The sequence below is a fragment of the Pogoniulus pusillus genome, chromosome 2 (assembly GCF_015220805.1).
Source record: "Pogoniulus pusillus isolate bPogPus1 chromosome 2, bPogPus1.pri, whole genome shotgun sequence".
Classification (NCBI taxonomy): Eukaryota; Metazoa; Chordata; class Aves; order Piciformes; family Lybiidae; genus Pogoniulus; species Pogoniulus pusillus.
In genome coordinates this window covers 32,036,849-32,049,849 of record NC_087265.1, presented here as the reverse complement: position 1 = coordinate 32,049,849, position 13,001 = coordinate 32,036,849, and the positions used below count along the sequence as shown (strand labels likewise).

Genomic DNA, 13,001 nt, shown 5'->3' with positions numbered 1-13,001 from the left:
CTTACCAGTCTCGTCGCTCTCCTCCTTCCTCGCCAATGAAGATTGATACGGCCCGTGGAAGTGCAGGCAGGAAGAGGGGCTCGATCCTGAAGGATAGTGAGCCCAGAGGGCTGGGTGTCTCTTGCAGGGAGTAACATGCACCCACCGGGGAATGAGGAAGCTGATCCATGCTGGGGTGGGGGTGTGGCTATTCCCAGCAGGGGTATGGATTCCTTGTCCATCTCTCCTGATATTGGGATGCACAGTGGGGAGGCCCTCGCTATCGCTGGGGATGACCCCCATGGAAAGGGGTCTGACACCTCCCGCCTTGGGCACAAAGGGTTCCTTGTCGGCAGCGCAGCCGCATCCTCCGGGCAGGTAAAAGGCACAAAGCCTAGCCTGGCCGGTCCCAGCTGAAATAATTAAACCAATTAAGTCAATACAAACAGAAACAAGGCAGAAAGCAAATCTGCCCCCACTGAGGAAGCGGGGGGCTGCAGCTGGAGTTGTGCGTCTCCTCAGCACCACCCCTGCCTGACCTGTCCTGGCATGCGCTGAGTTTGTCTGGTCTCTGTGGCAGCCCTGGCATAGGGTGAGTTTGCCGGGTCACTGCGGTGGTGGGGTGAGAAGTGTGTGTGTGTGGGGGGGATTACAAAGCTGTGATGTCTTATTTAAGAGCAAAGCAGCACGGTCCTCACCCCTGCGGAGAAGAGTTGGCTCCTCTGGCCACTGCAACTGAGTGCCACCAAGCAGCGGTGGCTTTAAAATATACATTTTTATATACGTTAAAAGAAGAAGGTTGCCTAAGGCAGGCTGGAGGTGAAATGAACGGTAGCAGGCAGCTTTCCTTTCCCTCCGACTTTGGGTCGCCGCGAATAGGGCCAGCATTTCTGCTACACTCCCCGAGCAGTGCAATTATTTGATCTGCAGATGTAAGAGGAATTTATTGTAACAACAAATATAGTGATGTCAAAACCCAACCTTGGATTAAAGCCGGCAGCCAAAGGGGAAGTGTATTAATTTCAAACAGCATCAGAGGCCAGTGCCTATTAGGACGAGCTATTCTTCAGACCCCCCCATCAGAATTAATCATTGGGAGTTAATTTGAAGCTCAGACAAGTTGCTGTTAATTTAGTGCAGGGAGGACGGGATAGAATAAAAAGCTGAGGTGCTGGCCGGGCCTCCTGGGTCTCATTAATCAGCGAGCTGAGACGGCCTGGCTTGATTACAATTTGCAAAAAAATTCATTAGAGCCTGGGCGATTGACAATTTTTCTCTCTGCCTGTGATCTGACTCATTAGGCAGCCAAATGAAAGCCATGATGATGGTGATGATGACAGCTATCAACCCCCTCGCTTGTTTATCTCCTTTTCCTCCGGCCCCTGGCCAGAGGCTCCCCCCTCCAGCCCCAAAGCTCCGCTCCTGGGGTGGGTGGGGAGGGGATAATGGGGGACTCCAGTCCACAGAGCAAATAACTTTCTTGTGCCTGGGGCAGATGCTGTCTTTGGGGGTGGGGGTGAGGGTATAGGGGTAAGGACCAGCTGCTCCTCCCTAAAATACAACCCACATCCCCCCCTCTATGAGGTGGGTATAGCCGGGCTGTGCGAGTCGGCTCGGAGTTCCAAACAGACTTCCCTTTGCACCAAAAACAAACCAAAATAAATTAATTTCTGGGGAATAAAAATAAATAGGAGTCCTTCTGGAAAGGCCGAGGTGGGCGGGAGAGAAGGACTGGGGAGGGGTGGGGGGTGTGAGGGCACTCCACGCGTGTCCCAACTCCCGCGCAGAAACCGAACGGAAAATCAATAATATTTTTTGTTTGTTTGTTTTTGTGGACGAGCCCAGGGGTCGGGCAGCCGTGGCGGCTGCCGAAAAGGATGGAATTACATGGGAGCCCTCGCGTGTCCGCGCTGCCTGTGAGGATGGCAGCGGCAAGAAGCGATGCTGCCCGGAGCCGTTCCGTCGCGGTGATGCGGCTGGTAAGAACGGGGAGTAGAGATATCCACCGCTTTCCTCCCCAGAGCCGCTGTAGCCCCCTCCGAAGCCGCCGTTACAAGATAATGATGATGATGATAATAATAATAATAAATAAATGATGAAGTGCAAGCGCTGTAAAAGACGTGACCACGTCAAAGCCTTAATTTACTCGCCAGTACCTCGGAAGAGAATCGCTCTCTTAAATGACCCCTAGTTTAATTTTAACAGACATTTCGCTCCCCAATCCCGTACCCTCTTTTTAATTTGCTCTTGAATTCTAAATAGCCGCAGCCGCCGCCGCCAACTACACGGCCGGGATGCGTAAAATGGGGGGAGGAGGGGGGAAAGGGACAGGAAGGATGCGGAGCAGAAGGGATGCGGGACACTCCAGTCCCCTTCCCCGAACCGGCCGCAGCGCCGCTGTCCCGGCTGTGTATGTCCCTGTCTCACCCTGAGCGACTGTACCCCACAAAACCCCGCCAGCTCCTGGCGGGGAAAGGATGTGGGGATGCTTTTATCCCATCCACCCACCCCCTCTCGCTCCGAGATCATTCACTATTAGTTGTACAAAAAGCCTTTTTCCAGCCTTCCCATCACTTCCGCTCCCAAAATAAAACGAACGTTCTTCTAAAAAAGGAAAACTTTTTGCCCATCTCTACCCTCCCCAACAATAAATGTGGCTCCAAGAGCATCATTGCTCCGTTTCGGCAGCGCAGGGGGGGAAAAGAAAATCAGCTCAACGCCAAATCCTGGACAGAACAGCCGGGGAGTGGAGGGCTTTTTTTTTTTCCTTGTCGGTTTTTATTCACAAGACTTAGTTTGCTTTTAAATTTCATAACTTATAAGGAAATAAGCTACATTGAAATAAATTAAACACAATAGAGAAAATCCTGCCTTTTTTTTTTCCGCCCCCCCCCTCCCCTCTCTCTTTAAACATGGCTTGGTAGAATAGGCAAACCAAATCAACAGAAAGCCAGGCAAAAATATATTTAAAAAAATCGTCCCCCAGTGCCTGCCGCTCAGCCATTGGAAATAAAACCAAACAATTAAAAAAAAAAGGCATGAAATGAAACTCTTAATTTTCTTTCGTTTTTGTTCTCTCGTCTTTTTTTTTTTTTTTTACCTTTTGCCCCTGCTAAGAAAACCCCAAAGGTGGCTAAAGGCGCGCTGTGGGTTTCATTCACTGAAGATGTCTCTGCGGCGACTGGGGTGGGGGGGGACAACGGGCAAATCGCTGCTGGATCCAGCGTCGACACCGTACCGCATCTGCGGTCCCCAGCGCAGTCGAGGCAGCACCAGTATGTACAAAGCAGGGCAGTGTAATAATAAATATCTGTGTGTCTCTTCCAGGGTTTGATACCCCTGCTCCAAACCAAAACAGTTTTCCAAGTCTCTTCCTTTCGCAGACTCTCGCTTGACTCGGTAAGTGGAAAGTTTCACTTTAAAGTTCACTCGTGGTGGGGATTTCTCTCGTGTGGAATTTCTTCTTGTTGGCTCTTACTTGGTCTGGGGGTATTCTGCTTCTGGATTTTTTTTCCCCCTTCCGTTGTTTATTTTTTCGGGTTGGTCGCTTTTAAACCCTGATTTGGAAACTTTTCCTTCAAACCATTGTGGTTCTGAGGATCGTGAGAGATCAGGGTCGAGCTTGCTCCAGCTGCTGATGCTGACTCCTGATAGCAAACCTGCTGACATGCACCGGGATGGGGACCACAATCTTAGGGTTTCGGGAGGGCTCCCCTGTCTTGGAATTGGCGTTGCCCGCCTTGACCCGTTTCCATTTAGCCCGTCTGTTCTGGAACCAGATTTTCACCTGCACCTCGCTGAGTTTGAGGGCGTGAGCGATCTGGGACCTTTCTGTCAGGGACAGGTACTTTTTGCAGTGAAACTCCTTTTCCAGCTCCAGCAGCTGCTCGCTGGTGAAGGCTGTTCGCCTCCGCCGGTTTTTGCCCGTGGATGTGGTGTTGGTGGAATTGGGAGGGTTTTGGGGATTTTCCTCCAGCACGTTGCCAGAGTCCTCTTCCTTGTGAGCTGCCTGGCCAGGGATGTTGTCGTCCGAGCTGTAGTCTAGATCGCTGTCCATGGAGAAACTTTCCTCTTTGCCTTTCACATCCTCTTCTGTTTTAGGGTCCTCCTTTCCCTGGCCTCGCAGAGCCCCGGCTGAAAGCCAAGCAGAGGCCTTTCATTAGCATTTGGTACTGTCCGTTTCGCGGCCACCGCACCACCCCCCACACCCAAGGGTCTGCCACCCGAAATTTATTGGGATTTTTTCTCTTGGATTTATTTTATTCCTATTTTTTCAAGCGGCGAGGGTTTGAAACCTCCCCGCTCCTCGGCCTTGCAGCCACCAGTCCCTCGGGGGCCAGCCTTGAGTCCTCCCTTGGGGTCTCCCGTCCCCCTCCCAGCCTACCCGCCGACACGGGCAGCGGGACTCCTCCCTACCCCCACGTTTGCCCGACGGCTGCGGCGCTCACTCACCGAGGGAGGCCTGGACGGCGTCGGCGGCAGGGAAGGGCAGGAGAGCTCCGTCCTTCCCCAGGAAGGCTTTGCCATCGTCCCCGCCGCCGTCTGAGGGTATCCCCTCGGCTTTCTCGAAGTTCCCCGGGGCTGCGAACTTCCTGGCGGCCTCTTGGTGCTGAGGGGAGGCGGGGAAGGTGCCAGGCAGCGTGGCCATGAGCGTGGAGGTGAGGGCCATGCCCTGAGCCAGACTGGAGCAGAAGCCTGTGGGCAAGCTGGGGAGCTGGTGATGGTGGGGATGCGCGGGAGGCAGAGCCGGTTGCAGGGCGGCCTGCGGGAGTGCCGGGGGCGGCGGGGGAGGCGGCGGAAGGACCACAGGCCGGTAGGGCATGAACATGGGGTAGCCAGTGTAGACGAAGTGGCCAGGAGCTGGCGGCGGGGGACTGCCGATGAGCGAATCGATGCTGAAGGCCGTGCTGCTTCCCAGCGGGCGCTGCATCATCATCAGCGAGGGCTGGAAAGCCGCGCTCATGCCGGAGCGGCGGCGGCAGCGACCACCTTCCTCCTCTCCTTCCTCCTCCTCAGAGCCGCGCAGCAGCCAGGCGCGGGGCAGAGCCGGGGCGGAGCGGGGCCGCGGCCCGCCGCCGCTGCCCGCACATCGGGGCTGGCCCCCCGCCCGCCGCCGCCGCCGCCGCCGTCCGCCCCCGCGGAGCCCGCCCGCTGCCGCCGCCGCCGCGCCGCTCTGCCCGCCCGCGCTCCCCCGCGCCCATTCACATTTTGCCCGGCTGGGAACCCGGCCCGCCCCACGTGGCTGCCGCCGCCGCTTCCCATTGGGCGGGGCGGGGCCGGGCGACGAGGCCGCGCCCACTTCCCCTCCAGTCCCCATTCACGCCACCGCCTCCCGACTGCCGGACGGGGCGGCCCCAGGCGGGAACATCCACGATGCCCCCCCCGGGTCCTGCGTGGGACCTCGCGCCTCGCGGAGCCGTCAGGGAGTTCCGTGGGGTCCCTAGCTGTCCCGGAGACAGCTGCATTCCCCATGAGACGCACCAATTTGATGCCTCTAAAGCACTGCACACACATGCACACCCTGGGTGTTTGGGTTTTTTTTAATTATTTAAAGGAACCCCTATTTTATTCACTCTTTTCTTTCCCCCCCACCCCGCCTTTTTTCTTTTTATTTCTTTTTTTGTTGTTGTTGTTGTTGTTGAAAAGCCCCCAAATAGGCTCCATGTGGTTCTGGGTAAAGTCAGCCCCTGGCCTGGCTTTGAAATTGCTTCTGCAATTATGTAAAAGAGCCATTCAGCAACACGGCGGAATTAAAAGCGATGGAGGGCTGCTCCCTTTTCTCTGGCGAGCCTCTCATGTTGGCCGGCTCAAAGCCTTTTCCAACACAACGTCTTTGGCGAGGACAAAAGCTGGAACAAAAAAAAAAGAAAAAAAAAAAGAAAAAAAAAAAGGGAAAAAGGAAAGAAAAAAAAAAAAAGTCCCCAAACTTGTAAATTGAACGTCAAGGGAACTTTACGCAATTTCAAAGGCCATAAATAATGATAAAGGGACCAGGCGAAGAGGCAAACCCAGGCAATTAATGGAGGTTCCCAAGCAAAGATCAAGTGGTTTGGAAAATAAAATTAAACGGGGAAAAGAAAAAAATAAGGAGGGAGAGGAAAGAAAGAAGGGAAAGAAAATAAAAAATCTGGGGATTGTCTGGGTGTGGGATCCTCCTGCAGTTGGGAAGTCTGAGTCTTTTCAGGACAATGGTCCTGACCATGCCTCTGGGCTTGGCTTTGGGGCCTTTTAGGCACAAATCTCAGCTAAAAGTGGCTTCTGGTTGGGGAGTTCTTCCCCAAAATCAAGGGTCAGCAGAAGATCCCACTCCTGCACGGAGTGCCAGAGTGGGAAGCTCTTCATGACTTGCAATTCATTTCTAGCTAATTGATGCTTGTGTTTTCCAGGGGACTATGGCAAATGTCAGGCCAGGGAGGATGAACACCCCAGGCAGACCCCCACAGCAGCTTGGATGGTAAGTGCCAGGAAAGGGGACAGACACACTGTTTCCTAAATCCTACCCTTCTTGGATGGCTACCCCAAAACTTGGAGGACACATTGGAGTGAGAGTGGTTCTTCCAACATCAGCACAGCTTCAAGTCCCAATAGCAAATCTCCTTTCAAAGCTGTAGGGACTTTTACTCACCCAACATGAGCTCACTGTGATTTCTTACTAGAGGGGGTTCACAACCTCCTTCTTGTCCCTCAGCAAGTCACATTTGCCTGTTTGCTACTAATTCCCACCACAGAAGCTCCCCCAAACAGGTGTATGTGGGGTGTACCTGCCCTGTGTCCAGGTATCTGGGTAGTTGTTTTCTCCACACATTTCCAGCCAACAGTTGAAACTGTTCTTTGCTTGTCAGAAACAAGTGAGTTTATTGCTTTTGGGGCTGAGGCAAGACTCTGCCACCCTGTCCTGCATCTGGGTCCCCATTTTGCCTCAACATTTGGGCTTCTAAGCCCCATTCGGTGCCTGGAGTGTGAGGTTTGGGATTCTCCTCTCTGTATTTCTGCAGGAGACACAATGTTACCCAGTGATGTGGCAAATGGGACAGGGCGGATGGCCAGCAAAGCAGCTGCTGTTGGGATGGAGCAGGGAGGGTATGTGTGTGCACACACACATTTTTTGGGCCCGTTTCTGACTTCAAGTGACTGGGAAAAGTTTACTTATACAGCTCATTTCCATATGTCCCATCTTGTGGAGGCCACCATATGTGTGGCAATGCAGTGCTCAGGATTTTTCCCAGCACAGCACCAGCAAGGTTTTGATCTCCCCATGGATGCTTCTTAGCTGCATGTGTGGTTGTTTTGCTCCAATTTATTTTTGCCTTTCTCTTTTTGCATCATTCAGCAGGCATTATATGACTGCAGACCCTCTCCTGCCTCCTCTTTCTTTGCACCGTGGCAAATGGAGCCAAGCGAAACCCTCCAGCTTTCCAAATCAGCATCATCCCCGTTCCTCCTAAACCCAAGCAAAGCAGGAGGGAAATTCTTGCGGAGAAGCAAAGCTTTCGTTTAAATAAAAAAGCGGGGAGGTGGGGGGTGGTTGGGGGTGGTGGGAAGAATCATCTCTTTTCAGGAAACCACGTTAGATTGCGGAAAGGGGAGATAATTAGGCATGGTAATCTGCCAGGGCATGGAAATGTGTATCAACACCCAGCTCCTGCAGCTGTTTTTATTGTCAGCCCTCTTCCAAATTTGCCCACAAACAAGTGCCTTTGCAAGACGGGAGTATTATTTCAGACGAGAATAGCCTTTTTGTTCAGCACATAATTAGCTGATTTTTCTCGCGGAGAAAAACGTCGGCGATCTCTGATTGTCGGAGAAGCAACCGGAGCGTGATTGTGCCTGGGAAGTGTAACAGGCGGGAGGGAGGCGAGGGGAGGGCAGAAGAGCCCATCCAGCTGCCCCCGTGCTTTACCGAGGGACCTCCACCACCCCGGGACATAGCAAGAGCCTTTTTCAGGTGGGCTAAACCGGAGTACATGGTAGAAACCGGTATTTTAGAGGGTCGTGCTTCGTTAGGGGGGAAAACCTTTTCTCCCTGGGCTATAGTATGGATGTAGACCCGGTCTTGTGTGGCCCCACTCAAAATATGGTACCAAGATGCGTGGGGAAGGTCTTGCATCAGCCGGAGCGGGGACTGCTGAAGAGTATTGTGTCTTCTGGCAGGTTTTGCCCCAGAAAACCGCTCCCAGGAAAGCAGCAGTAGATATATGGAGGCATCTTTGAACTGGACAAATTTTAGAGAGGTATCTATGACTCTGGTGACCTCTTGTCTGCTTGGAGAGAGTGTGTGTCTAAAGACACTCTGGGGTTTTCTCCCAAACCAGGGTAGGCAGGAGGCACAGGTTTTTTGAACAAAGAAGTTAATTGGGGGCTGTGGAGGAAGAGGAAAACCAGCAGATACTCGAACCCTTACAGGTGTGAGTCCATAGAGTGGCAGAGGTCAGAGCATCCCTGACTCAGGATGACAGTAAGACCTGCCATGAGCGCAGCAGCTGATGGCTCCTGCTGTCTTTTGGGCATTCTGTTGGGCACACAGACTCGTGTTCATCCTCCTGCTGGGCACAAGCGGGGCACATTATTTGGAGCAGGGTGCATGCTGCCGCTGGGCTACGGAACAGGCATGGGGTGGGGCACAGTTTTGTTTTGCAGCGATGATAAAACCAATGACTTTAAGAAAAGCAAAACTCTTATGGAGACCAACTGAGGTAATTTTTGCAGGACCCTCTGCCTTTGCTGGGAAAATTTTAACTGCATGGGAAATGCTACCAAAAATATCTCACCCTATGGTGCTTTTAAAGTGTTGTGATTGTTTGTTTTTCTTTTTGTTTTCATAGAGTGGGCAAAGGAGGACACCGTGAGCAAAATGTCTTCCTCAGAGTGAGTGTATACTCAGTGATGGAAGGATTAGATGTGAGCACTGCATCCCAGCACAAGGGATGCAGATGGGGCATTCCATCCTACACTCCAGCCATCCTTGCGCTGAAGGGCTTAGCCGGAGATGCACTTTCGTGTGTGACCGTGGATTTATTTCAGTGTATTTAGGATGCAGGAACTAGGAATAAGAAGGACGGGGACAGGATCTGGCCCTCGGAAGGGGCGTGCTTGCTGTGCGGGGAGTGCACAGGGTGCAACGCCTCAGGGTGAGACCCGCCGACCCACGCGTGTCTGTGGCTGCCCCGGGAACCTTTCCGCCCGCCTTCCTTCCCCTCCTGCTTTTTATAAGGGAAAAAAGCCGAAACAACCAAACCCCTTCACTCGCCGCTTAATCCCATTAACTCCTTCGCGTGTTGCCATTTGCACTCATTCCAGGCTGGGAACACGGCTCCGGCGGGGGAGGTTCCTCTTCCTACAACTTCCACCCCATACACGGGAGATGAGCTGCTAGTTTTGTTTGGTCTTCCCCCCCCTCACCCCCCCACCCCCCGTATTTTTCTTCCCGCTCCCCCCCCTTTATAAAAAAAACGCAACAACCAACAACAAAACCCTAAACCAACCCACCCCCACCTAAACCCTCGAGATTTTCGAGTTAAGAAAAGGAGGGTAAAAGGGGTAAAAATAACGCCGCGCGTTTGAAAAACAAACAAACACACAAACAAACTGGCTTCGGTAAAGAAAAAGAAAGAAAGAAAGAAAGAAAGAAAGAAAGAAAGAAAGAAAGAAAGAAAGAAAGAAAGAAAGAAAGAAAGAAAGAGAGAAAGAGAGAGGAAGGAAGGAAGGAAGGAAGGAAGGAAGGAAGGAAGGAAGGAAGGAAGGAAGGAAGGAAGGAAGGAAGGAAGGAAGGAAGGAAGGAGGGAAGGAAGGAAGGAAGGAAGGAAAGAGGAAAATATTTGCTTCGACAATACCGGTTCGTATCCCGAAATTCGTTCGGACGAGGGGAAAGAGTTTATTTTTATTTTTTTTTCTCTATTCAGTTGATATATATTTCAATAACCGCAGTGCAAATATTTTAAGAGCACTAAAGGAGACCTTGATAAAACGCATCGGTATGGAGAGATTATCCCCATCATTCCCACTCACGGCTTTTCGTGGAATATAGTTGAGAAATCCACCAGTTTAAAAAAATCCCGAATAAAAGTCTAAAATATTCCCAGGTCAGAGGGGCACCGTCTCATTAAAACCAGCACGGTCCTGAAACTGCACTGCAGACATTAAAGTGCAGTATTTTTCAATTAGAGCTGACGAATTCAATCAAAATTCCATAGATTAGGATGAAATGAGGCATGGGTCATTTACAGGGGAATTTAATTGCAGAGCCATTAGACAAATAGTATATTTGCCATTCTCACATTATCCATCATTTTAGACATCAATAGAAGGAACAGCATCTTTACTAATACAGCAGCACTTCCCAATCTCTGCCTGTAAACACTCCCTTTCCCCATAGCTCCTGATTATATCTGATTTCATTTAAAGCCATGGGGGATTATAAATGTTCCTGCAATCAGGTTCATTAGGACTTCAAAAATCTCATTTCTGATTTGTATTGCTTTGCGGAGCGCCTGCCTCAGCGCAGCCTGCGCGGTGCCTCTCTCTCTGCTTTGGAGGGGGAAAAAAAAATAATAAAATAAATCAAATGCTATTTCATTACCGGGGCTTGATTATCACCCTGATGAGCCCCTTCTCAGACACCGAGTAGGTTGTGGGGAGCAAGCCTGGCTTCCCACCGAGACCCTGCTCCGACCCCGAACATCCCCTCCCTGCCATTCCCGCAGCCGCCCCAGGGGGGCTCGATCCTGCCTGCGGCTCCGACTCCGCAGGGAACCCGGGCAGGGAAACATCCCATGGGGTGGTAAATATTTTTTTCCCTTTTTTTCCTCTTGTGGTGGGGTGCTCCTTAATTCCCGCCGGCTGTTTAACCAGAGGTGTGTGCCCCTCAGGGAAGGTAATTCCTATTATTTGGAAATTATTTTGCAGCCGCTGCCGGACAGGACCACGGATGGTTTATTGCTGCAGTCTGGAAAACCGGGACGGACCAGCCCCGACCACAAGAAAAAGGCAAGGAACGAAGGGCTACGGCATTTTTGTCTTTTTTTTTTTCCCCCTTAATATCAGCTTAATACCAACCGCCTCGCATAAACCGTGAACATCCAGATAGACTTAAAAAAAAAAACAAACCCCATAAACCAACAAAAAACACTCCCCCCAAAACCCCACCACAACAACCCAGAGCAGCCTTCATTTCACCCAAATGTATGGTGCGCATAGCGCTGTGTTAGCTGCCTCAGTAATTTAATTGGAATGAAACGTGAAAAATGTGTCTTTTTTTCCTTTTTTTTTTTTTTTTTTGGGGGGGGGGGGGTGGGGGGGAAGAATTTATGCATCGCTTCCTGGAAATCTCATTGTCTTAACTAGCAGCCCACTGTGCTCTCCTTAGCAGCCGTAATCGCCTTTTGATGTGTCTCCGTATTATAAGTTAATGTGACCTCCCGTCTTCAGCTGCTGGAGGAAGGAAGGGGAGGGAGGGGTATAAAAGAAAATAAAAATGATCCTTTTCCGTGATAGCTGCATCAAAACAAGGCGCTTGCAGGAAAATATAATAAAATGCAGATATGTATTTATAGATAGATATAGGCAAAAGCTTCTCAGCCCGCCCGCCAAACTTCTCTACCCCAGCAGGAGCATCATCCCGCCCCGAAACGCGCCCGCTGCGCTCCCATCGCCGCCGGCAGAATGCCTTAAACCCTCCCTCCCCCGACAACCCTAAAAGTAAAATATTTTTACGTTTCCCCCTTTTTTTTTCCCCTTTGTTTTTCGAGGTGTTGTCGCTGTCCCCCCTCCCCGCCTCGCCGAACCCCAGCGGGTACCGGCCGCGCTCCCCGCCACAGCGGTCGTGCTCACGGCGACCCCTGCCGGCCGCGGGCTGTCCCGCAGCCGGTCCCCACGCGTGTCCGCAGCCCGGTTCCCCCTTCATGCGGCCCCTCGCCCCATCCCTCTTGCCGCTCTCCTGCCCCTCCCGGGGCTGCTTCCCCGGCACTGACCTGCTTTTTTTTTTTTTCCGTTATCTTGTCTTTGATGTGCATCTTCTTGTCCCCCAGTGGGAGCTGCAGGTCACGGATTTGGGGGAGGATGCGGTCACCTGGTGGGACTCTATCACCATGCAAAGTTGCCCGATTCGGATGTAAAACGTGTCGTTCTTCCCACACAAAAGATCAAACACTCATTAGAGGCACCAATATTTTAGATCTGCCCGTTTCAAACGCATAGTGGATTCAGCCAGGATGTGTTTTCTCTAAATCTGCTTCAACTCCATCCGCGCTCTGACTACTGACACAAACCATGAAGCGAAACAGCCACTGAAGTCACCAAGTGGCAGGTCTCAGGGCGCTGCAGAGACTTGCCACAGGACATTCCCATATGGGACAGGGCTCAGGCCCCCAGTGGGGTCTTACATGTGCACAGTTGGAAGGGTGAGGTAAACAGCAGATGGAAGCTGGGAGGGAAGAATTTCCTTCTTTTGCCATTTCCACATGCCTCGCTCTACAGGCACTGGCTTTGGGAACCGTGGATGCTGCCTACACCCTGCACACATCAACTGTATAATGCACAATAGCGTTGGGTGCTGGTGCAAAGTCCAGTCAGACATGCAAAAAGGTTGATTTATTTATATGTATATTTTAAAATCATTAGTGTAATTAAGCAGCAGAACAATTTGGCGAGCACTGTGGCAGAGCTGCTAGCGCAGGGCCAGCTGTTCTGCTAAGGGGCACACGTGAGCGCTTGATTTGGATCAACAAAAATTAATTTGGGGAGCCTGAGGGTCTGGGAAAAACAATCCTCACTCCTCCTGGTACCTTTTGCCAAGTTGCTGTGTGAAATGAAAGCCCAAACTGCTCTGTTTTGAGTTTCTGTTGGCCTCTCCAGCACCTCTGTGTGCCAGCTTGGGAGCAGTGATGGGCGCAAGGTGCTGGTGCATCTCTTGGGCTGTGGGAAGCTGGGAGAAACAAGGACCTGTGTCACCCCAGAACTCTGCTTCTTTATGGAGTAACCACTTCTTCCATGGTGGCATTGACACTAAAACAAACAATCAAAAAAAC

At 51.6% G+C, this 13,001-nt stretch overlaps 1 protein-coding gene across 1 annotated transcript; it reads right to left on the bottom strand.

Annotated features, from left to right (window-relative positions):
* Window positions 1-2,884: 2,884 nt before the first annotated feature.
* On the bottom strand, window positions 2,885-5,078 carry GBX2 (gastrulation brain homeobox 2). The gene is made up of 2 exons (XM_064159602.1): window positions 4,432-5,078; window positions 2,885-4,113 (listed from the first exon to the last, which is right to left on the bottom strand). Exons 1-2 carry the CDS (start codon window positions 4,940-4,942, stop codon window positions 3,590-3,592), a joined length of 1,035 nt encoding a protein of 344 aa, XP_064015672.1. The 5' UTR covers window positions 4,943-5,078; the 3' UTR covers window positions 2,885-3,589.
* Between the last annotated feature and the right edge of the window lie 7,923 nt (window positions 5,079-13,001).

Excerpts from the sequence above, each read along its gene's own strand:
- GBX2 (XM_064159602.1), bottom strand. The coding sequence starts at position 4,942 with ATGAGCGCGGCTTTCCAGCCCTCGCTGATGATGATGCAGCGCCCGCTG. Across the intron at positions 4,114-4,431 it reads CGCCGTCCAGGCCTCCCTCG|CCGGGGCTCTGCGAGGCCAG; the intron begins GTGAGTGAGCGC and ends CTTGGCTTTCAG.